This window comes from Mandrillus leucophaeus, unplaced genomic scaffold (assembly GCF_000951045.1).
Source record: "Mandrillus leucophaeus isolate KB7577 unplaced genomic scaffold, Mleu.le_1.0 Scaffold15, whole genome shotgun sequence".
In the NCBI taxonomy this organism is placed as follows: domain Eukaryota; kingdom Metazoa; phylum Chordata; class Mammalia; order Primates; family Cercopithecidae; genus Mandrillus; species Mandrillus leucophaeus.
Window position 1 is genome coordinate 9,809,991 of NW_012101476.1, and position 24,832 is coordinate 9,834,822.

General features: G+C 46.5%; 1 protein-coding gene across 1 annotated transcript in view; it reads left to right on the top strand.

The window, feature by feature from the left end:
* Nucleotides 1-24,832, top strand: part of IL15RA (interleukin 15 receptor, alpha) — a 34,924-nt gene that overhangs the window by 1,238 nt on the left and 8,854 nt on the right. Inside the window, exons 3-6 of the mRNA XM_011974951.1 lie at nucleotides 14,148-14,342; nucleotides 16,713-16,811; nucleotides 19,980-20,177; nucleotides 20,759-20,791. Coding sequence (XP_011830341.1) covers nucleotides 14,148-14,342; nucleotides 16,713-16,811; nucleotides 19,980-20,177; nucleotides 20,759-20,791 — 525 coding nt within the window. The remainder of the gene's footprint in view (nucleotides 1-14,147; nucleotides 14,343-16,712; nucleotides 16,812-19,979; nucleotides 20,178-20,758; nucleotides 20,792-24,832) is intronic.

The following is a 24,832-nucleotide window of genomic DNA, read 5'->3' on the forward strand; positions in this document are numbered from 1 at the left end:
CAAGGAGAGCGCCGCCGCTGCGCCCGGGTCACCCACGTAAGGGAGCGGGAGGTCAGGCTGGGGTCTCCGAGGCCGAGGTCAGGAGCAGTTCTGCGAAGCCGGTTTTGGCCACCGGAGCGCGGAGCCAGCGGCGTCCAGCAGTTGGGAGACACAGGCGAGTGCGCTTCTCCCAGGCGCTGGGACAGCAGTGCGGCTGTTGCACGGCACGCGGTCCTCGGAGGGGTCCGGGAGAAACTACCCTCCCGACTCCCAGGCAAAAGTAAATTTTGTCAGTGGGAGCTGGGAGGGTAGGGAGGTGCCGTGTCCCGGGGGGAAAAGCGTCGGGCAAGTTGCACACTTGGGGACCTGGAAACAACTTCCAATTCTTAAGCGCTCAGGAAACCAGCAGAGGCCGTCGGGATCGGGTGGGGGTGGGGGTGGGGGCCAGCCTGGAGTCTACACTCGCATGAAAAGGGGGAAGAAATCTGGTGATCGCTTGTATTCGAGAAGAAAGCGGGTCGCGGAGCTCTGATCTCGGCAGAGGGAGGATGGAATGAGCGATTCCTAGGGGTTCTGTCCCGGGAGCCAGAGGAAGGAGGAGAAACAGTAGCTGGGTCTAGCTCTATCCTTGCCAGCGCTCCTTTATCTTTTTATAGCCAGGGAGCTCTTGGAGGGTCTGATGAAAGCTACGAACTCCCTCCCCGGAAAAATGCGTGAATGCACATACTTACAAAATGTGGATATGATTTCGGGATCAAAGACCCACTGAAGGCCATCCATGGACTCTCTATCGGAGTTAGTAATTTCATGATCTGTGTGTGTTTTTCAGCGAGACCCCAATAATTTACATCCAGTCGGGCCAGTCTGCCCAGGCCCTGGCCTAAGCCATTCCACGCACAGTTGCTGCTGGCTGGTGTGGCCTGAACGCCCCCACTCCCCACCCCACCCCCACCCCAGCTCTGCGAATTTTCGTGAAGTTTCGTTTTCGTGAGACTCTGATGCTTGGATTTTCCCTCACATCTGAGAAGCAGAGTTATGTTGGTGACCTGGTTGCTTCCTCCCAGCTGGCTAGCAGTGTCACAGGACCCCGAGAGCTGGCAGCTGGGGCAGCTGGATTGCACAATGTGAAAGTGAAATGCAGCCTCAGTCAGAGCCCAGCAGAGAGGAGGTGTCTTCCTTAAAGACTGAGTGGATAGGGAGCACCACTGTGAGATCTCCAACCTCATCAGCGGCACAGCCTTGCTTTTTGACCTTAAAAAGGTGTTGCTGCCTTCCCTTCCCAAAGCTCTCGATGTTGGTTTTTTTTTTTTCTTTTTCTTTCTTTCTTGTTTTCTTTTTTGAGATGGAGTCTCACTCTGTCGCCCCGGCTGGTGTGCAGTAGCGCGATCTCGGCTCACTACAACCTCCGCCTCCCGGGTTCAAGCGATTCTCCTGCCTCAGCCTCCTGAGTAGCTGGGATTACAGGCGCCCGCCACAACACCCGGTAACTTTTGTATTTTTAATAGAGACGGGGTTTCACCATGTTGGTCAGGCTGATCTTAAACTCCTGCCCTTGTGATCCGCCCGCCTCGGCCTTCCAAAGTGCTGGGATTACAGGCGTGAGCCACCGCGCCCAGTCGATGGGTTTTTTTTTTTTTTTTCTTCCTTTAACAGCCTTATTGAGGTATAATTGACAGACAATAAACTGCATATGTTGAAGTTGCACACTCTGATAAGTTTGGAGGTAAATGCATACATACTCATGAAACCATTGCCACCACCCAGAGTGAACACAACTATCACCCCCAAAGACTTCCTCATGCCCTGCACAATCCTCACCTCCCACCTCGCCCATCTCCCAGGCAACCACTTATCTGTTTTTTTGGTCACTATCAGTTTGATGCACTTTCTAGAATTTTTCATGAACAGAATTATACAGTAGGAACTCTTTCTTGTTTGGCTTCATTCACAGACAGTAATTATTCTGAGAATTTATCCATGTTGTAATTTGTATAAATAGTTCATTGGGGCCGGGCGCGGTGGCTCGTCCCTGTAATCCCAGCACTTTGGGAGGCCGAGGCGGACAGATCACGAGGTCAGGAGATCGAGACCATCCTGGCTAACATGGTGAAACCCTGTCTCTACTAAAAGTACAAAAAAATTAGCCAGGCGTGTTGGCGGGCTCCTGTAGTCCTAGCTGCTGGGGAGCCTGAGGCAGGAGAATGGCGTGAACCCGTGAGCCAAGATCGCACCACTGCACTCCAGCCTGGGGGACAGAGGGAGACTCCGTTTCTAAAAAAAAAAAAAAAAAAAAAAAAGTTCACTGGTTTCTACCACTGAGTAGTATTCTACCCACGGCTAGCCCACCATTTGTTTACCATTCACTTGTTAAGGGACATTTGGTTTGTTTCCAGTTTGCAACTATTACATAGAAAGCTGCTCTGAACACTGACATACAGGTTTCTGATGGACACATGCTTTCATTTCTCATGGGTAGAGAATGGTTGGGAGTAGAGCGGCTGTGCTATATGGCAGGTGTATGTTTAATTTTTTTTTTTTTTTTTTTGAAACAGCGTCACACCATTGTTGCCCAAGCTGGAGTGCAGTAGCATGATTATAGCTCACTGCAGCCTTGACCACTCAGGTGTTTAATTTTTAATTTTTATTTATTTATTTTTAATTTATTTATTTTGAGACAGAGTCTCACTCCGTCACCCAGCCTGGAGTGCAGTGGCTCCATCTCTGCTCATTGCAACCTCTGCCTCTCGGGTTCAAGTGATTCTCCTGCCTCAGTCTCCTGAGTAGCTGGGACTACAGGCATGCACCGCCACACCTGGCTCATTTTTGTATTTTTAGTGGAGATGGGGTTTCACCATGTTGGCCAGGCTAGTCTTGAACTCCTGACCTCAGGTGATCTGCCTGCCTTGGCCTTCCAATGTGCTGGGATTACAGGTGTGAGCCACCACACCTGGCTTCAGAAGTTTAATTTTTAAAGAAACTGCTAAACCATTTCCCAAAGTTGTACTATTTTACATTCCCACAGCAGTGTAGGGAAGTTCTAGTTCCTTCACACCCTTGTCAGCCCTTGGTATGATGAGTCTTTTTAATTTCACCCACTCTAATAGGTATGTAGGGGGTTTCTCCTTGTAGTTTTAATTTGCGTTTTTCTGACAGCTAGTGATGTTGAGCATCTTGTCATGTGCTTATTTGCCATGTATATATCTTCTCTGGTAGTGTCTGTTTATATCTTTTTTGCTCTTTTAAAAATTGAGTTGTATCAGCTGGGTGTGGTGGCTCACACCTGTAATCACAGCACGCTGGGAGGCCACCGCGGGCAGATCACCTGAGGCCAGGAGTTGGAGACCAGCCAGGTCAACATGGTAAAATCCCTTCTCTACTAAAAATACAAAAATTAACCAGCTGTGGTAGCCCATGCCTGTAATGTCAGCTACTCAGGAGGGTGAGGCAGGAGAATCACTTGAACCCTGGAGGCAGAGGTTGCAGTGAGCTGAGATTGCGCCACGGCACTCCGGCCTGGGCGACAGAACGAGACTCTTTTTTTTGAGTCTGTCTTAAGAATAAAAAATTGAGTTGTATCATTATTGAATTTTGGGAGTTCTTTATATACTCTGGATACAAGGCCCTAATCTGGTATATGATTTGCAAATATTTTCTCAGATTCTGTGGCTTATCCTTTCTCTTAGCAGTGTCTTTTGAAAAGCAGAAGTTTTTAATTTTTATGAAGTCTAATTTATTAATTTGTTATGTTGTGTTTTGGGCTTTTGGTGTCATATCTAAGAAATATTTGCCTAGCCTAAGGTTACAAAGGTTTACTTCTATGCATTCCTGTAGAAGTTTTATAGCTTTAGGGTTTACATTTATGGCTGTGTTCCATTTTGAATTAATTTTGTTTATAATGTGAGGCACGAATTGAAGGTTGTTTTGGGGTTTTATTCGTTTCTATTTATGCATATCCAATTATTCCAGCATCCTTTATTGAAAAGATTATCTTCACTGACTTGCTCTTATGCCTTTTGAACATCAGTCAGCCATATGTGGGTAGGTTGGTTGCAGTACACGAAACACCACTACACAAAAGTTAGTTCTATTTCTATACATTCACAATGAACAATAAGAAATTAAAATTTTTAAAAAAGTCATTTGAAATAACATTAAAAAGCATTACTTATGGATAAATCTAACAAAAGGTGTAAAAGACTTGAATATGGAAAACCACAAACCATTGCTTAGAGAAATGAAAGAACTAAATCAATGGAGAGATATACCATGTTCATGGGTTGGAGAAATCAATATCACTAAGGTGTGAAGTCTCTCCAGACAAAAATTCCAGCAGGTTTGCTTGTAGAAATTGACAAAACTATTCCAAAATTCACATGTAAATGCAAAAGACCTAGTATGGTCAAAACAGAACTGAGTTGGAAGCACACGACTTCCTGATTGTGAGACTTAATATGAAGTAACAGTAATCAAGACAGTGTGATGTTGGCATTAAAGATGGGCAGAGGGATGACAGAGCAGAAGATACCTGATGTTTTTAAATGAGCTTGGAAGAGAAGTGGACCCAAACTGTTAAATTTGCTACATGGTAGTATGATTCTGGTATGAAATTGTAGAGAACAGCACATGTCTCATCACTGAGAGTAAATAACATTGTCTCCAGCTTGTATATGGAAAACCACAAACCATTGCTTAGAGAAATTAAAGAAGTAAATCAATGGAGAGATATACCATGTTCATGGGTTGGATAAATCAATATCACTAAGGGATGGAGTCTCCTTCTTGCGCTACTAGGCATTTCAGGCTGCAAGATTGCGGGCGATGGCCAAAAGCAACTGAGAAGACAATGCTTTCTTTGAAGACAAATATCCCTAGCCACCAATTTCAGTTTGCTTTTTTTATATAAGGTATAAGTGCACTTGGGGTTATCTTCACACCTTTTTATGTGTCTTTAAGTATTTTTAAGCCATTTTTGAGAACTCTAAGGGTCTTTTCCCAAACCTTTTATTTTTTATTTCCTATCCATTTTATCTAGTTGTTACTGCTTCTGTGCCCTTACTGATAGCAAAAAAGTGGTGAAAACATAAGCGCACAAAACATGAGATTTGTCGAAATCAACCTAAATGTTAAACAGCTGAGGACTGCGTAAATAAAATGGAGTTGTTTTCAAGTAGTAGACATCATATGATTCATGTTTTACTAGAAGATCAAGAAGTAGTTGTCATTGAATAGGGAATATGTCATGTTGGTCATATGTGGCCGTGTATGCAGTTGTCTGCCTTTTCTTATTTTTTCTGCCATAATTTGAATTGTTCTGTAATGGAAAAGTAAATAAATAAAATTACAAAAGAAATAGCACAATTAAGATCTATAATTTTGGAGTTTTTTTCTAATTCACCTTTAATTATAGCTGATCTTGTCTGGCAATGTTTTCATGACTTTACAAAAGCTTGTCCAACTCACAAAAGCTTGTCCATTGCACTCCAGCCTGGGTGACAAAACGAGAGTCTGTCTCAAAAATAACAATAAACATAATAATAGTAATAATAATATGTATCTAAATGAATAAATATATATAAAACTCCTCAGTATATATCCTGGGAGTCATATCAGTGTTGCTCATCGGACATAGTTGATGTGATTTGAATGCTGCTTCTTGGAAAGGCTTGATCCCCTTCTGTGCAGTGGGGAGCCCCTGAGGGTTTCTGTGCAGGGGAGCATTACTGGAGCTGCATGGTGAAAAGGTTGCTCTTGTGCAGAGTGTGAAGAATGAACTGTAGTCAGGAGAGTCCAGAGAATAGGAGCTATGTTGAGGCTTTTGCAATCGTTCTGAAGTGGGTGCTGATGAAATCCTGAATGCAGGCGGTGTCAATGCAGGAGGCAGAAGAGGCCGGATGTCTTCTCGAGTCCTAAAATTATAGAATGCATTTCATTATTTTCCTTTCATTTGCTCTTCAACCTGTAGCCCTCAACTCTCGCAAGCCTCCAAAAATCATTATTTAAGGATTTGAGCTATGGAGAAATTCACCTGGCACACAAGAGGTGGGTCGGGAAGCTCAGTTAATGAGTCTGAGAGAGAAAGAAAAGAATTGCCAAGTTTCAGGCAGTGAGCTGGAGACAGTCTGTACTTGTAGCGAGCTCCAAAAGGAAGTGTGTTGACTTGGCTGACATTTCAGCGGGGCAAATAAGGAAGGAAGGTGGTGGGTGACTGTGAGGCCAGAGGCCTCTGCCTTTTCCGTACACCAGCTCCACAGTGAGCTTCCTGAGGGCAGGAACCACGTCTGACACTTCTCTGAATCCTACTGCCCTTAGCTTGTGCAGGCATTTGAAAGGTGCTGTAAGCGAGGAGAATGTTGGAGTCGATTCTGACTCTGCTTACAGGACAGGAGGACCACGCTAACCCGACAACCTCTGAACTCTGGATATGAAACAGGGCCGAGGCTGCCAGCTCTTATTAGACTCTGTACACCAACCTGATAGATAAGGAGCTCTGATTCACAGGTTCTGGGAAGCAGAAAGAGGTGTGGCCCATACACTATTTTGGTAACTTCATTTAAATGATCGTTAGGACTTGTTGTATATGTTTTTGGCTACTTTAGAGTTTTGAAAGTCCCAGAGCCATAAGTTTACTCCAATTTCCATTACTTCATAATTCCGGTATATATATTCAGAAAATATCTATTGTATACCAGGCTTAGGAACGTGAGAGTACCAGAGACTGTAAATTATACATACCATCTGCAAGGAGCTTATAATATTGTAAACAAGGTGAGACTTGTTTACATTGAATAACTAGGGAACAATGTTATGAGAAAATATATAGAAAGTATAATTGAAGTATCTAAAGATATGATTCAGGCATGTGGAAATGAAGTTATTGCTTCAATTAAATGTATTATCTCTGGAGGATGGCTTGAGTTCAGGAGTTTGAACCAGCCTAGGCAGCATGGTGAGACCCCGTCTCTAGGTTAAAAAAAAAAAAAATTAGCCAGGCACGGTGGCATGCGCCTCTAGTCCCAGCTACTCAGGAGGCTGAGGCAGGAGGATTGCTTGAGGCCAGGACTTTGAGGCTGCAGTGGGGCATAATCGTACCATTACACGCTAGCCTGGGTGACAGAGCTAGACCCTGTCTCAAAATAAAATAAAATAATAAAATAATAATGAAATAAAATAAAATCATTTTAAAAATAAAATAATAAAATGAAACAGTGTTAGTAATATCTCCAATATAGTGATGAGACAGTCCAACTTTACAAAGTAAGTAACTAGCCATCATTTGCCTGGTTGGATTGGCTGCAGTACAATTGATATCCTTGTACATTCAAACATCATCTATTCACGGATTTATCTTGGTTTGAGGACCGTTCATAATAGAAGAACCACTGATAAGACTTCCTTTCTCAGCAAAATGACAGAGTAGATACCGAAAAACCCCAGAAATGATAAATAGTGTAGTGCAAATGCCTTTTAAAATCCTTAGCTAATCAATAACAATCAACTGTTTAAAGCAAAATAATAACAATGTGTCATAGGGTATAATGTATGTCAAAGCAAAACGTATAACAACAATAGCACAAGGGCTTGGGGGAGAGACCGGAAGTCTGCTGTTTCAGATCCTTACAGGATATGTATGCGGTGGTATAACATCACCGGAAGGAAAACTGTGATAAGGTAAAGATATATAGTGGATGCCCTAAAACAACCACTAAAATAGTACAATGAGTTATAGTTAATAACCAACAAAGGTGATAAAATGGAATCATAAAACATACTCGGAGAATCCATGATGTGATTATCTCTATAGAAAATCATATGGAATCTACAAAGCTGCTATTAGACTAGAATAGAATCTACAAAGCTACTGCACCGAGCCTATTCTTTATCAAATTTACTCCCAGCTACCCTTGCACTTTTCCAGGGGCATGTACCAACAACTGTAACTAAACAACACCAGTCACTTCCTGCAGAGCGGAGCTGTGTCCGTCGGTTCATCCACTCTCCCTCCAACGCACTATATCCCAGGAACAGAAAGCATTCCAAAATGTATGAATGACCAACCGGAACTGAAAGCAACAGCAGCCTTTGGGAAAAGGATGCTTCATGGGGAACAAGGTGTCTTTGCAGTTGCAAAGAAATGGTCTGATCTTGGCTGGGCGCGGTGGCTTACGCCTGTAATCCCAACACTTTGGGAGGCCAAAGCAGGTGGATCACAAGGTCAAGAGATCGAGGCCATCCTGGCCAACATGGTGAAACCCTGTCTCTACTAAAAATACAAAAAGTAGCTGGATGTGGTAGCGCACGCCTGTAGTCCCAGCTACTCAGGAGGCTGAGGCAGGAGAATTGCTTGAACCCAGGAGGCGGAGGTTGCAATGAGCCAAAATCATGCCACTGCACTCCAACCTGGCGACAGAGTGAAACTCCGTCTCAAAAAAAAAACAAAAAGAAAGAAAGAAAAAGAAAAGTAAAAGAAATGGCCCAATCTTGCAAGTAACTGTGTGGCATTTGGGATAAGGGAGGGGTTCTTAGACTCCCCCACCCTTCCGAGGTTTCAGAATAACTCATGGCAGGGTTGTCAGTCCTCGGGAGACCGGGAGCTGACTCTATGAGCTGGCAAGGTCTCTCCAGGCCCAAGACAGCCATGCTAAAGAGAAGGCTGGGGGTGAGGAAAGAACAGTTAGTCACTCCCCCAACTAAAATCCAGTCTTTCTCTTGACTTTTCACCTGGGGACCTCATGCCCTGTGGCTGATGGGAGACTGACTGTTCAGCCACCAATGGTATAATAGCACCCAGAGAGGAACACATGTCCAGGTCGATTCAGGCTTTCACAGAAGGAAGGAATATTTTATCACAGAGCAGAGTCTTGTGTTTTCGTGGGACTATCCATTCTGACCTGCTATCAGATGTTTCTGGAGTTGATTTGAGCTGATTTTTATGGTTATTCCTCTTTGCCCTGCCCTATCCCCACTGCCTACCTAAGTATTTTCCCAGATATTTTAACATAAAACAAAGCAGCACAGGTGCAGGTATAAGATTTTGGTAGCAGGGAGTGAAACCTACGGTTCTACCAAGCTAAACGCGCACATGTGCACACACGAGGGGCTGGATTTTTGAGATGGAGGTGGGAGAATTTGATCCAGTTAAAAGCTATTAGAATAGAAATTCAGGGCCTAGCACGGTGGTTCATGCCTGTAATCCCAGCATTTTGGGAGGCCGAGGCGGGCAGATCATTTGAGGTCAGGAGTTCAAGACCAGCCTGGCCAACATAGTGAAACCCTGTCTCTACTAAAAACACAAAAATTAGCTGGGCATGGTGGCGGGCGCCTGTAGTCTGAGCTACTCAGGAAGCTGAGGCAGGAGAATCACTTGAGCCTGGGAGGCAGAAGCTGCACCTGCAGTGAGCTGAGATCACACCCGTGCACTCCATCCTGGGCGAGAGAGCGAGACTGTCTCAAAAAAAAAAACAAAAAAAGAAAAGAAAAGAAAAGAAAAGAAATTCAGAAGAGCATAGTAAGAGGAACCTATAAATTGATTCATTGATAGAATCAATTCCATGACCTGAAAGGGTATGAACAAGGTATTACTCATGACTTTAAGAGAAATTTTAAATGAGTGCCAAAAACTCCCTTGTCGGGCCAGGCACAGTGATTCATGCCTGTAATCCCAGGACTTTGGAAGGCCCCGGAGGGCAGATCACTTGAGGTCAGGAGTTCGAGACCAGTCTAGCCAATATGGTAAAACCCCATCTCTATTGAAAATACAAAAATTTGCTGGGCGTGGTGGCACACGCCTATAATCCCAACTACTTCAGAGGCTGAGGCAGGAGAATCGCTTGAACCTGGGAGGTGGAGATTGCAGGCAGTGAGCCAAGACTGTGCCATTGCACTCCCAGCCTGAGTGACAAGAGTGAGACTGTCTCAAAAAAAAAAAAAAAACAAGACAAATTTACTTAATTAGTCTCCTACTGACAACATACAAGATTAGTTACAGATACTGGCTGTTATAATCCATAACTTTACACATACTCAGTTTGCAAATATACCAGCATATCTGTAAAATAAATTCTTAGGGGTGGAATTGCTAGGTGAAGGAATATGTTGTAACACTGTCTCGCAGGTACGCAGACATATCTGTAAGATAAATTGCTAGGAGCAGAATTGTGGCGTCAGAAAGCATGTAGCTCTGTAATCTTCGAGACTGTAAATATGCCCTCACTAGGGTGTTACAAGCAATCTGAAAGTTCTGGTTGACCTAAAAGGTTTATTATTCAACTTTCAGCTCTTTTCTGATTTGGCAGCTAGAAGTGCCGTGTCCTGTAGCTTTCTTTTTAACACTTCTTTCATTGTGAATAAGATTGAGCATTTTAAAATATATTTAAGAGCCATTTGTATTTCCTTTTCTGTAAGCTGCCTATTGTATCTTTTTCTTGTTTTCCCATGGGATTTGGCACTCTTTTTGACGATTTTCAAGGGCTTTTAACATATATGAGGAGGTCAGGTACGGTGGTTCACACCTGTAATCCTAGCACTTTGGGAGGTGGAGGCGGGCAGATAACTTGAGCTCAGGAGTTTGAGACCAACCTGGGTAACATGGTGAAACCCAGTCTCTTAAAAAAAAAATATATATATATATATAAACTTAAATATATATATAAAAACATATGTAAACATATGTATAAACATAAATATACACATATATAAAAATATATACATATATATAAACTTATCCAGGCATGGTGGCATGTGCTTGTGGTCCCAGCTACTGGAGAGGCTGAGATGGGAGGATCACTTGAGCCCAGGAGGTTGAGGTTGCAATAGGCCATGATCGTACCACTGTACTCCAGCAAGACCCTGTCTCCAAAAACAAAAACAAAAACATATGAGAGGAATGGCCCTATATAACATGGGATGCAATTTCTTTTTCATTTCACCATTTGCCTCCGGTTGATGCTGGGTTTTGCCACACGGAAACGATTTTATTTTGAAATGGGCTAAATCACCTTAGTCAACCTCAGTTACCAGGTCTGCGCTGATGCACTGGGCAATTGGTCTTACTAACAAAACAAATGCAGTACTTTGCGTAAAGGCTACATAGAGCAGGGGTTGGCAAACTTTTCCTGTAAAGGGACAGATAGTAACTATTTTAGATTCTGCGGGAAGCCAGGTCTCTGTTCCAACTATGCAGCTCTGCCATTGCGCGTGAAAGCTGCCATTGACAAGACATTAATGAATGAGAGAGACATAAAACGTTATTCTCAATAACAGGTGGAGGCTGGAGGGGGCCTGTGGGCCACAGCCTACTGACCCCCGCACAGAGGCCGCCAGGGGCCTCCCTATCCCAGGCTGCAAATCTTCCTGCCACTGCATTTGGTCTCCCCATCAATCCACCCCGAGGCGGCAGGAAGATGACCTCACTCAGTTCTCTTGTCTGGGACCCAGCCTTTGCACCAACTGCTCAGCAGGGACTTACCGAGAGCTTCCTGACCTGGAACCAAAGAGACATGCCCCAGCAGCTGGAGGCAGCCTGTTGGTTTCCGTGTTTTACAGCTGCCTTGGTAACCCCCGTTGCTGCCCTGTACCAGTGTCTTAGCCAGTGACACTCAGGGCCTAGACACACTCGAATAGTGGGGAGTCTGGGGGAGATGTTTCTGGCCACGTCCCCATGGGCACCAGGACCCAGAGTTGCCCTCCAGCACTGCCCACCCTCAGCCCCTCCACACCCAAACCATTTCTTACTCATCTTTTCGATGCACAAGAAAACCTAATAATGTGATTCATTCATAAGAAAAATAGTAAAAAGAAAATCTTACAGTTATTTAAAGTGCCTAAAGAAAAACCTTGCTTTTTAAATTTAGCCACAATTGAATCGTTCAGACCAGGCATGATGGCTCACGCCTGTAATCCTAGCAGTTTTTGAGGCCAGGCAGGAGGATCGCTTGACCCCAGGAGTTCAAGACCAGCCTGGGCAATATAGAGAGACCCCCATTTCTACAAAACAAACAAACAAACAAACAAACCAAACAAACAAAAAACAAATTAACCGAGCATGGTGGTACATGCCTGTGGTCCCAGCTACTCAGGAGTCTGAGGTGGGAGGATTGCTTGAGCCTGGGAGGTTGAGGCTGTGGTGAGCTACAATCACACCACTGCACTCCACCTCCAGGGACAGAGTAAGACTTTATCTTATATAAAAAAAATCTTTCTGGCATTGGACAAGACCTCATCTTAAACAAGGAAAAGCCAACCATATTGGCATATATTAGCTGCCTCCTTGCCTTTTAAGAACTAAGGGCGATCCTTTTGGAGTTTCTTTATAGAACCACAGTCTACAAAATTGGTGCCAAAGGGGATTTTATGTTAACTGTCATTAAGGCCTTGAATATTCTTTCCTGGGATCCACAGATTTTTATATTAGGTACATGATCAATAACACCAACCTCATTCATTTTTGCCTACTGGAAAACAAGTCAACCTTTCTTTTTTACAGGTTTCATTGTTGTTGTTGTTACGTAACGTAGGAAAAAAACCTGAAGTTCTCCTACAGCTCACTCAAGTCAGGTTGTCTTTAACATTTACGTTATGTGCTTTTACATAGGAAAGGAAATTTTTAAGGACAAAGAAATATCAATAGTTGTTAATAAATAATTATCAACAACAACTAAAAGCCATTAGTGAATACAGTGTCCCCAGAATGGAAATGGAAGTGACACCCATTTCCATCTTTTCTTTGCTTCTGAGGCCAGTCCCCTTAGATGTGGACTCGTAAAACCCCTCATTTCCACAGAACTGAGCTCCTGTACCATTGCCGGATGTGTAGCTGAAGTTTGGAGTCTGAGTCCAATTCCACCTGTCACAAACGTAAAGCCGTCTGGAGCAATTCATCTTGCTTCTGGTTTCTTCTGAAAAAGAGAGGATAATGAGATAAATTGGTTACAAAGGTAGAAATGAAATAAATTGAACTCACTTCTATGAGAAAGTCAGGCTGAAGACTGTGGTTGAGGAACAGAGTTCATCCATTCATTCTTCCAACAAGGATTTCTTGAGCACCTACTAGTTTCAGGTACAGTGCTGGGCTCAGGATCACAGTGTTAGCAAAACATATGTGGCCCTACCCTCATCTGGCTCAGAGTACACACAGTGGGATGCACGTGAATTACATAATCTCAACATCTCCAATACAAACTGTGGAAGAGACTAGGGGAGAAAGAACTCAGCCCAGGCCTTGTGTACTCAGGGAGAGGGACGGTCTTCCTTACGAGGCAGTGTTTCAGTGAGCTAGGAAGGGTGGTGGGAGACAGAGTGCCACAGTGGGTTGTGCTTGGGAAGAGGTGGGTAGCGTGGTGAGTGGTGTGAGGGGAGCCCAAGACCATTATGGCCGGGGGAAGAGAGCTAGAGGGGCTGGCCGAGCCCTGAAGACTTCATAAAGATTTGTTTTTATTCTAAGAGTACTGGGTGGTCAGGGAAGAGTGAAGTTGTCAAAGGTGCATTTCTTTTCTTTTCTTTTCTTTTTTTTTTTTTTTTCTCCTGAGACAGGGTCTAGCTCTGTCGCCCAGGCTAGAGTGCAATGGCGTGATCTGGGCTCACTGCAACCTCTGTCTCCCAGGTTCAAGCAATTCTCCTGCCTCAGCCTCCCCAGTAGCTGGGATTACAGGTGCGTGCTACCATGCCCGGCTAATTTTTTGTATTTTTAGTAAAGATAGGGTTTCACCATGTTGGCCAGGCTCAAAGATGCATTTCTAAAGGTGATGCTGGCCGCAGAGGCCTGTGGGAGAGCCTGCAGGGGGCCCATCTGGAGGCAGTTGCTGTGGTTCAGTGAGAATTGGAGGCTATGTCCACAGTGGAGAGAGATGAAGACTTTTGAGAGATACTGAGGGCTTGGAGAGGGGTGGGAAATGAAGGGAGACGGCGTTTCATCGATGACCCTCTCCCCACGCCCCCATCTCTAGTTTTGCTGACTGACTGGCACTTCAGGTGAGGCTCTGGGAAGGCTTCTGGGTGACGGATGCCCTTCCTGCACATCCTCCATGTGCCTGGCACCTGGGGCTTTTCCTAAGGCACCCCTAGGATAAGCTGGACCTAACCCTAAAGTTACTGACTACCGCCGCGTGTGCCTGGAGAACGCGTCTTACAAGTGGAAACCTCTTCACCCTCCCCTGTCCTCTGCACTTTTGCAGGCATCACGTGCCCTCCCCCAGTGTCCGTGGAACACGCAGACATCCGGGTCAAGAGCTACAGCTTGTACTCCAGGGAGCGGTACATTTGTAACTCCGGTTTCAAGCGTAAAGCCGGCACGTCCAGCCTGACTGAGTGCGTGCTGAACAAGGCCACGAACATCGCTCACTGGACAACTCCCAGTCTCAAATGCATTAGTGAGTAGCCCAGGCCACCCCGCCCTCCTCCCTCCCCCACCCCGCCAAGGCTGCACAGAGAGAAGATACCATCTCAGGGGTCAAGGGATCTATGCTGAGGTCTGAGGCTAAAGACACCAGTGGGGACCGGGCATGGTAGCTCACACCTGTAATCCCAGCACTTTGGAAGGCCGAGGTGGGAGGATCACTTGAGGTCAGGAGTTCCAGATCAGCCTAGCCAACATGGTGAAACCCTGTCTCTATTAAAAATACAAAAATTAGCCGGGCATGGTGGCATGTGCTTGTAATCCCAGCTACTCGGGAGGCTGAGACAGGAGAATTGCTTGAACCCGGGAGGTAGAGGTTGCAGTGAGCCGAGATCACACCACTGCACTTCAGCCTGGGTGACACAGCAAGACTCCATCTCAAAAAAAAAAAAAAAAAAAAAGACACCAGTGGGATCCTCAGCAACAGCTCCTGACGTTGGAAATACACAGGTGCTGGGGTCACAGAATTCTCGGTTTCAATCCTGGCTTTGCCGCCTACCACCCAGGAGGCCTTGGGCGGCTCTTGTGACGTTCTGGCACTCTGGCTGGTCATCTGGAAAACGGACTTGATATCCACACTGCGGGCTGTGGGAGGGTGGCGTGAACCCTGGTACTTGTTAACTCTTATTACATGTAGTGCTTTGATTTGAGATGATGCTGGCAAGAGAATTTGGCTGCAGAGCTGGGTGGGCACTCACGAGCACACTAGTGTGCGAAATTTTGGGATTTCTCATGAGAAGGTGGATGTTGGAAGCCATCACTGCTCCTCGCTCATTACCCAGCCACGGGGATGGGCGCAGGCCCTGCAGCAGGGCTGCCCTGTGCTCAGTCAGCTGTGCACGGTGTCCAGCAGGAGGGTGGGAAGGTGGCAAGAATCGACTTTTTTTAACTCTCTGCACCTGGATAAACATCCCAGAAGCGGCCAAACCGCCTCGGGTGGGAGCCACTTGGGGCTGTTTCTGGAACACTCAGGCCCGCTTCTGCCCCCCTCTTCCTCCTTCTGGAAAAAATAAAAAATTAACCCCGGGGCTTCCAAGAGAATTCCCATTTGACAAACGTTGAGGGCAGGTTTCTCTGCTTCCCCAGCTCATCTCTGGGGCAGGGATGAGCGCGCCCCTGCATGGAGCGACCCCATCGCTCCCGCCCTCTGCAGTCGGGGACAGAGGGGAGCTCTGTGAGGCGCTGAACATTGCCACTGGCTTGGGAGTGCGGGCTCAGCCTCCTCCCCCAGAACAGAGCGAGTCCCACAGGCAGCAGAGGGAGGACAGGGAGGAAGACTCCGACTTGTTCTGAGAAACCGCTCGCTGGGGACACAGCACCGTGTGGCATCAGTGAGTGAATGAGAAAGCTGAGCGTGGCGGGGAGAGCAGGATCTGTGGGAACCATGGTGGGTCTTAACCTGCCAGTCCTGGGACTCCCTGGAACCTGTAAGCCGGGGATAAAATAAGGGCTTTCTCACCGCAGGGGAAAGTCAGGTCTCCTCAATGCTCCATGTGCTTTGGGCAAATGAATGTGGGATGGAGAAGAGCTGTGGGCTCCAAACAGGGTCAGGATAGGAGAGGAAAGAAGAGAACCCAGAATCAGGGTTTTAAAGCCCAAAGACTGGATGCCGTTTTAGCTTTCACCTAGTCCAAAGATCCTTCCGCATTCTGATCACTCACGACTCCCTCTGTGATGCTTCCCAACCTCTTGTGCTTTGAATGATTTTTTTTTCCTGCTAAACAAGCGAAATGTAAGCCAGGTATGGTGGCTTACACCCCTAATCCCAGCACTTTGGGAGGCCGAGGTGGGAGGGATTGCTTGAGACCAAGAGTTGAAGACCAGCCTCAGCAACATAGCAAGACCCTGTCTCTACCAAAAAAAAATTTTAAAAATAAAAAAATAAAAATTACCTGGGCATTGAGGCATGTACATGTAGTCTCAGCTACTCAGGAGACTGAGGCAAGAGGATCTCTTGAGCCCGGGAGGTCGAGGCTGCAGTGAGTTGTGATCACACCACTGCACTCCAACCTGGGCAACAGAGCAAGACTCTGTCTCAAACAAACAAAATAGAATCTATTGAGTGATCATTTATTTTCCCGAGAATAGCCATTATTATAAAATTGAATTGATATCATTAATATCATCTCAGCCAAAATAAATTTGATATTTAACTTGTGCAGTCTTTTCGGAAATGCAAGAAAAATAGTTTGCAGTCTGTCTTTGCATTTGGGTGAGGAAACATTGTTTCTCATGCCTCCACTGTAAGTTCATGTGTTAATACATTTTATTTGTATCCAGTTCTGAGGCTAGCCCAGGTTCCAGGCTCAGGATCATAAGTGCCATGTGGTTATCCTCTCTCTAGGAGACCCTCTCCTGGCTCGCCAAAGGCCAGCGCCACCCTTCACAGTAACGACGGCAGGGGTGACCCCACAGCCAGAGAGCCTCTCCCCTTCTGGAAAAGGTAGGAAGGTCAGAAACTCCTTGAGGACATTTATCCCCTCCCAACACCCAAAGCCCCCATCACCAAGCCTGCAGACTCATGGACCTCCGTGGTGTGCCACTGCAGACTTAGGCAATAGCACAAATGTCTTATTCAATCAAGAATAAGAACGTCCAGCTTAATTTTCTTTTTCAAATCAAGGTTGCTTGATATCCAGGTGTTATATGTGCAGAATGAATAGTGGTTTAAAACTCACTAATATGTCATATCATATTTAGTTGTAGACACTTACCTTCAAGAACTGAAAGTAGACTGAGGTTTGAGGTTGCACGTGTCTCAGCCCTCAACATTTTCATGGGTGCTGGCAGAAACGAGGGCACTCCAGGATGGGAGGCCAGCAAGCAGCGGGAGCTTCAGCATGTTTGCATCAATTCCCTCGCCCCCTAGCCAGCAGGGACAGCACAGCTGGGCCTCAACAGATGCCTGTCCGCTCAGCGGGCTGCACTGTGGGAGAGGAAGCCCCGGCTTTGGAGACCCAAGCGTTTTGTCATGGGCAGTAATCACGCCTGCTCTCTGCTCCAGGGGAGACCATGTCCCTATCTTGCAAGGCGCTTGCTATAGAAGCACCCTTGAGAGGATAGTCCAGAGAAAGGGCAGTCAGCTCCCCTGTCTACAAGATGTGCAGAAACGTCAGAGACCCGTGGAGAGCTGCCCCCCACCCAGACCTAAACACCAGCACATCACGGTGACTGCTCTATTGTAGAGGCATTGCCTGAAGCTGCCAGTGTCCCAGGCTTCAACAGAGTCTTTGGAGATTGTCAGGACCGATTTCCTCAGCACTTTCTCAGTGTTCAGAAAATTTGAAATCTTGGATGCTTTCTTGGGATCCTCTGCCCTGCATGCTATGATACCTTCATGTTACAGTTCACTCTTGGCTTTAGTGTTGCATCGTCCAGCCTGTGGCTGTCCCTGGCCCCTGCCTACTCCTTTGCTCCCAGGGATGGGCCTGTCTGTTGTCATTCATACTACAAAACGCAGCCATCCTTTGCAGAGTGTCGGTTGTCAGCCGTGGATACGCACTAACATCTGAGCATTCCCGTTGGCCTGGGTGCAAGCTGGACATCACTGCTCTCCAGCCGCAGGTGGATCTTTTTTTTTTTTTTTTTGAGATGGAGTCTTGCTTTATTGCCCAGTCTGGAGGGCAGAGACGAAATCTTGGCTCACTGCAACCTCTGCCTTCCAGGTTCAAGTGATTTTCCTGCTTTAGCCTCCCGAGTAGCTGGGATTACAGGCGTGCACCACCACGCCCAGCTAATTTTTGTATTTTTAGTAGAGACAGGGTTTCACCATGTTGGTCAGTCTGGTCTCAAACTCCTGACCTCAGGTGATCCGCAAGCCTCAGTCTCCCAAAGTGCTGGCATTACAGGTATGAGCCACTGCACCTGGCCCCCAGGTGGTTCTTAAGTGGCCAAGGCTGAGGCCTGCAGCTTAAGGGAGGAAGAAGCAGCTAAACAAGGTTCCCTCCTAGTGAGTCACCTGCACAGGGAGGAAGGGGTTGAGAGGCTGACTCCATTTAAACTTGAGGTAATTCTACAACCCCTTTGATCTGAGTCACACCTCGTTAACCCAAGGAGGAGAATGATCCAATAAGCCTCTCCCATCCTCCCCACTCTCACATCCCAAATGCCTGGTCCGATGGCCATTGTCGAGACACAACTGTGCAGTCAGAAGCTCCGACATGACAGCAGCCTTTGACCTGAGCTGGCACGACCGTGGGCACTTGGCTGAGGACGCTGTGGTGTGCCCTGTCTGCAGGGAGCCCTGGAGCGTTGGCAGTGAGGGCGGGGCAAGTTGTATGCGAGGTGGTGACAAAGGATTAAGGGGATGTGAGGACTTCTCATGACCTGTGTGGCTGGGAGACCACGGGAACGCAGCAACAACAGTGCATCCAGAGAGCCACAGCGCTTGGCCCCACATTTGCTAAATTCCGTAGCTGTCACAACGGAAGACATGTTTTTCATGGAGAGGGAACAGTACCTTTACAGTGCAGGGGCAGCCACCTTCCGGGGAAGGATAAAGAAGACAAGGAAAACACTGAACCCAAGGCAGCCTCCGTTCCTGATAGCGAGCTCATCAGGACGCTTTCCTCCAACACAGCCCGGAGAGTTCAGGCCAGAGCCCAGGCTTCACGTGTTTCACATTCAGCCGCCCCGAGCATCCTCGGCCAACGCAGCTTCACCTGCTTTCAGCTGAGCCTCCGACGTTGGGCCTGCCTTCTCTAGTAAACAAGCTGAACGACTCAGATCTTTAACACCTTTTCTTTTCTTCCCACCCACCCCCTGCCCTCCCCGCCTTTTATTTGAAGAGACGGGGTCTCACTCTGTCCCCCAGGCTAGAGTGCAGTGGTCACTGCAGTCTGAAACTCCTAGGCTAAAGTGATTCTCTTGCCTCAGCCTCTCAGATAGCTGGAACTATAGGCACACGCCCACCACACCTGGATAATTTATTTTTATTCTTATTTTTGTAGAAACCGGGTCTTGCAGCAGGGCACAGTGGCTCTCGCCTGTAATCCCAGCACACTGGGAGGCCGAGGTGGGTGGATCACCTAAGGTCAGGAGTTTGAGACCAGCCTGGTCAACATGGTGAAACCTCATCTCTACTAAAAATCCAAAAATTAGCCGGGCATGGTGGTGCGCACCTGTAATCCCAGCTACTCGGGAGGCTGAGGCAGAGAGAATTGCTTGAACCCAGAAGGCAGTGGTTGCAGTGAGCTGAGATCATGCCACTGCACTCTAGCCTTGATGACAGAGCAAGATTCCATCTCAAAAAAAAGAAAGAAAAGAAATAAGGTCTTGCTATGTTGCCCAGGCTGGTCTTAAACTCCTGGACTCAAGCGATCCTCGCACCTCAGCATCCCAAAGTGTTGGGATTACAGGCATGACCCACTGTGTCTGGCTGATCTTTTCTTTACACGTGCCGTGATAGTAGCCATGTTCTTCAGTGTTTTCACAGGTCCTATGGCCCTTCCAGAGGAACAGCTATGTCACCCTCTTAAGGAGCAGTTTGCTGTGGGAGAGGGAGGGCTGGCCAGGGTGACTCACTACGGCAGCGCCCACATCACCCCGTGCTGCAGCTGAGAGGAGGGCAGTCTGCACACTGATGCTCTCCCTGCCTTGGCCTCTCCTGCAGAGCCCGCAGCTTCATCTCCCAGCTCAAACACCACAGCGGCCACAACAGCAGCTATTGTCCCGAGCTCCCGGCTGACGCCTTCCACATCACCTTCCACAGGAACCACAGAGCTGGGCAGTCATGAGTCCTCCCACGGCCCCTCCCAGACAACAGCCAAGACCTGGGAACTCACGGCATCCGCCTCCCAGCAGCCGCCAGGTTAGCACTCGCTTTGCCCCAGGAGAGGTCCATTTCTCACTATTGCTTCTGAGATCGGGGCTGAGATCCAGCACAAGGCGGCTTTAGACCGTCAACCCAAAGTCGGGATTCACTGGGTAGCCTGCTGCCCCCGGCCACCAGCCACAGCCTCCTGGCCTGGCCTCTTTCTCCGTGGCTTTCTCTGTGGCTGGGGCAACTAGAAAAACAAGCCCACCCGCCAAGATGTGACAGGGCCAGCCTTATCACCCGCACAGCAGAGCCCGTGCTGGGACTCTGAGTGGCATCTGTGCCCTCCCGCAGTAGGAGGTGGTGGAAGCTGCCTGCAGTCTGGGGCCAGGGTCTGTGGAATGGAGGGGCTGTGGGTAACGTGGACCTTCTCTAAAGCTCATCTGATTCTTAAGTGTGGCCAGCACCTCAGTGAGCTACCCTGCTTGTTCTTTGCTAAAACGAGTCTGGTTACGCCAGCCATGAGTCTCCGAGGGTGCTAAGATGGGAGCCGAGCTGTGCCGAGTTTCTCCTGCTTCATGAGGATCTAGGACCTCTAGGACTCGAGCCGTGATGCTCTCCTCTCTTTTCTGCAGGTGTGTATCCACAGGGCCACAGCGACACCACTGGTAAGTGTGTCCCTTTGTGCAGTATGTTTATGATTAGGGTGATCGCAGTCCCAGGTGCTGGGTGGTCCTGGCCCAGGCCTGCCGCCCAGCACAATCCTGGCAGCAGTCCCTTCCACACTTAGAAGGCCTCCATCACATAGAAAGTTAAACAATAGCTGCTTTATGGAGTTCTCTGTTTGATGTGCCTGTTTTTCTAAATATTGGTAGCTTCTAGCGGTCAGGCTACTGGAGTTGAACCCAGAGTGTTGGCACCCCACAAAAGGGCTCAAGGTCAGCTCTTCACAGCTCTACACAGCAGGGTCCACCTCCCTCGCACGGAGCATCCAAAGCCACAGGTGCCAATGCCAGCACTGACATTACAGCATCTCTGCCAGAAGCTGCCGGTCCCTCGCTGTGCACTTAACAGAGAAGCTGTCCACATTTTCAGTATAAAACACTCCTCTTGGCCAGGCATGGTGGCTCACATCTGTAATCCCAGCACTTTGAGAGGCCGAAGTGGGAGGATCACTTGAGGCCAGAATTTGAGGCCAGCCTGGTCAACATAGCAAGACCCCATCTCTATTTAAAAAACAAAAAAAAGAAAAAGAAAAAAAGTTAACAACACAAAATAAAACCAAAAACTGTTCCTCCTTACAGAAGACACATGCAATGCTAAGGCTAGGAGAATAGAAAAGAGAATGTGCAAGTGACGATAAGGTGGAAAAGGGGAAAGCGTTTGCAAGACTAAAAGGAAAACCTGAAGGGAGGGGAGGAGAGCTGAGAGAGGAGGGGAGAACAGGAGGAAGAAGGGAAGCAGGCAGGGAGGAAGAACGCAAGTAATGAGAAGAAAGCAAGTCATGCTCCAGGCTGACAAGCTTCCAAAGTAACAAAAAAACCCAACTGTAATTTGATATGGGCAAAAATTATTTTCATCTTCTGTTCATAAATTTTCCTGCTAGAGAATGACTCATATTTTTGTGGTCTCATTTTTACCTGCATCAAACGTCATCTGGGAAAACATCAAGTGACTTTGGACATTTTAGCAGTTAATTGATTAGAATAGTCTAAAAAAAACAATCAGACTGGGCAAGGTCGCTCACACCTATAACCCCAGCACATTGGGAGGCCAAGGCGGGCTGATCACTGGAGGCCAGGAGTCCAAGACCAGCCTGGCTAACATGGCGAAACCCCATCTTTACTAAAAACACAAAAAATTAGCCGGGCATGGTGGCACATGCCTGTAGTCCCAGCTACTTGGGAGGTTGAGGTGGGAGAATTGCTGGAACCCAGGAGGCAGAGGTTGCAGTGAGCTGTGGTCACGCCTCTGCACTCTGGCCTGGGCAACAGAACAAGAACCTGTCTCAGAAAAAAGACGAAAAGTAAATCCCATTTCTAACTCAAAAATCCCCTTGCAGGAAGGAAGCAACACTTGCTACCAGATTTCCAGGCATCCTTCCAGAGAGACTATACAAATAAACACATAGAGGATAAGGAACGCTGGACAGTTGCTTCATTTCTTCTGTTCGGTACCCTGTTTGTTTCCACTTGCTGGCATACCTTGTAGATCCCCCCATATCAGGACACAAAAACCATCTCATCGTTTTTAACAGTTACAGAATATTCCGTTGCATGGAATTCCCACCATTAATTTAGCCAACCCCCTATCTGGACATGTGATTGCTACATTCTGTGGTTATCTTACAAACAGCCATTAATTGAAAATCCATAGGTGCAAGAATATCTGTAGGATAAAATCCTACCTGTAAAGTTCAGGGGTCATTTTTTCTGTATAGATTTTCCAACAACTATTTGATGATGGGCTATAATCTATAATCTGCCTTTTCCAGTTCATGACTTTTATTAGATTAAAAAAGCAGCCAGGCGCTGTGGCTTACGCCTGTAATCCCAACACTTTGGGAGGCCGAGGTGGGCAGATCACTTGAGGCCAGGAGTTCGAGACCAGCCTGGCCAACATGGTGAAACCCTGTCTCTACTAACAATACAAAAATTAGCCGAGCATGGTGGCGTATGCCTGTAATCCCAGCTCCTCAGGAGTCTGAGGCAAGAGATTGTTTGAACCCAAGAGGCAGAGGTTTCAGTGAGCCAAGATCACGCCACTGCACTCCAGCCTGAGAGACAGAGCAAGACACACACACACACACACACACACACACACAAACTTTCTCCCAAATTCTGAAATGTAATGTAATAAACATTAACCAAATGCCTACAATGGACAAAGATAATTCTGTGCAAGGAACTGTGGAAATACAGAGACGCCACACACAAAAAAACTTCAGGTGTTTTATGTTGGATCAGCCACCCTGAGATCCAGGAGCGCAAGTTATGTGTGGGAGATCTACTCACTGGTTCCTTGAACATCAGTGGATGTTGCTACTTCTGCATGAATAAGCAATCAGTTGAGCCCGTCTTCATAAGAAAGTATTAACAACGCTTTACCACAGTGGTTGCTCAGTAAATTAACTGACGTTTCAATCAACCCATTGATACTACCAATATCATAATTTGCTTTTTAAAATAAGTTATATAAATGATTAGCTCTATGCTTTTCCTCTTTTTAATTCAACAGTAAATGCTACATAGTAGATGCTCAATAAATACCGAATGAGTAAGCAAATGAATGAGTGAATTTGAGGGCTTCAACACTTTAATAAATTTTAAGAAATACGGTTCATAGTTTCATTGTCTTAAATATCTACTGGCTTACTTGGCAGCCCTTTTTTTATTATTTAATTTAATTTTACCTTAAGTTCCAGGACACAAGTGCAGGACATGCAGGCTTGTTACATAGGTAAATGTGTGCCATGGTGGTTTGCTGCACCTATCAACCCATCACCTAGGTATTAAACCCCACATGTATTAGCTATTCTTCCTGATGTTCTCCCTCCATCTGCCTCTCCCCACAGGCCCCAGTGTGTGATGTTCCCCTCTCTGTGTCCATGTGTTCTCATTGTTCAACTCCCACTTATGAGTGAAAACACGTGGTGTTTGGTTTTCTGTTCCTGTGTTAGTTTGCAAGGATGATGGCTTCCAGCTCCATCCATGTCCCTGAAAAGGACATGATCTCACTCCTTTTTATGGCTGCGTAGTGTTCCATGGTGTATACATACCACATTTTCTTTATCCAGTCTATCATTGAAGGGCATTTGGGTTGATTCCATGTTGGCAGCCCTTTTTATCAATAACTTTCTACAATTATTCCAATATCTGGTCTCCCATCCCTGATGAAGCTATTCTTGAGGACTCTTGATTGTAAACTAAAAGGCCAGCATACCATGATGCCAGCACTTAGTATGCCAGGTTTAGTATGGTTTAGTATGATTTAGTATGCCAGGTGTGAGGACTTACTTCTCAGGATGGCAATATGCCTCTGGGCTTTCATGGCTGAAATGAATTTGCCGCAGTCGATGTGCTCAGCCTTTGACAGGAGCTGCCTCTATGTTTTATCATTCATCCATTCAATATAAACTGAGTTTCTGTTCTGTGCCAGGAATGGTCCTAAGCTATTATGAAATACAGATCCCTCATTAAAAAGCAAATGTCACTTTAAATTTACTTCAATTTATAGAACTTTAAAAGCTTAACTTGATCAATCAAGTATTTATTGAGTATCTACTGTGAACCCAACACCTGCCACATGCTTAGTGCAATAGAGATAGAAAAGAAACCACTAGGCCAAACACGGCGGCTCACACCTGTAATCCTAACACTTTGGGAGGCCAAGGCGGGAGGCTTGCGTAAGCCCAGGAATTTGAGAGACCAGCTTGGTCAACATAGTGAGACCCTGTCTCTACAAAAAATGAAAATTAAAAAAATTATCCAAGTGTAGTTGTGTATACTTGTGGTCCAAGCTATTTGGGAGGCTGAAGTAAGAGGCTCACTTGAGCCCAGGAGTTTGAGGATAGAGTGAGCTGTGATGGTGCCACTGCACTCCAGTCTGGGCTACAGAGTGAGATCCTGTCTCAAAAAAAAAAAAGGAAAGAAAAGAAAAGAAAACAAGGAAAGAAAGAAAGAGAGAAAGAGAGAAAGTGAAAGAAAGAA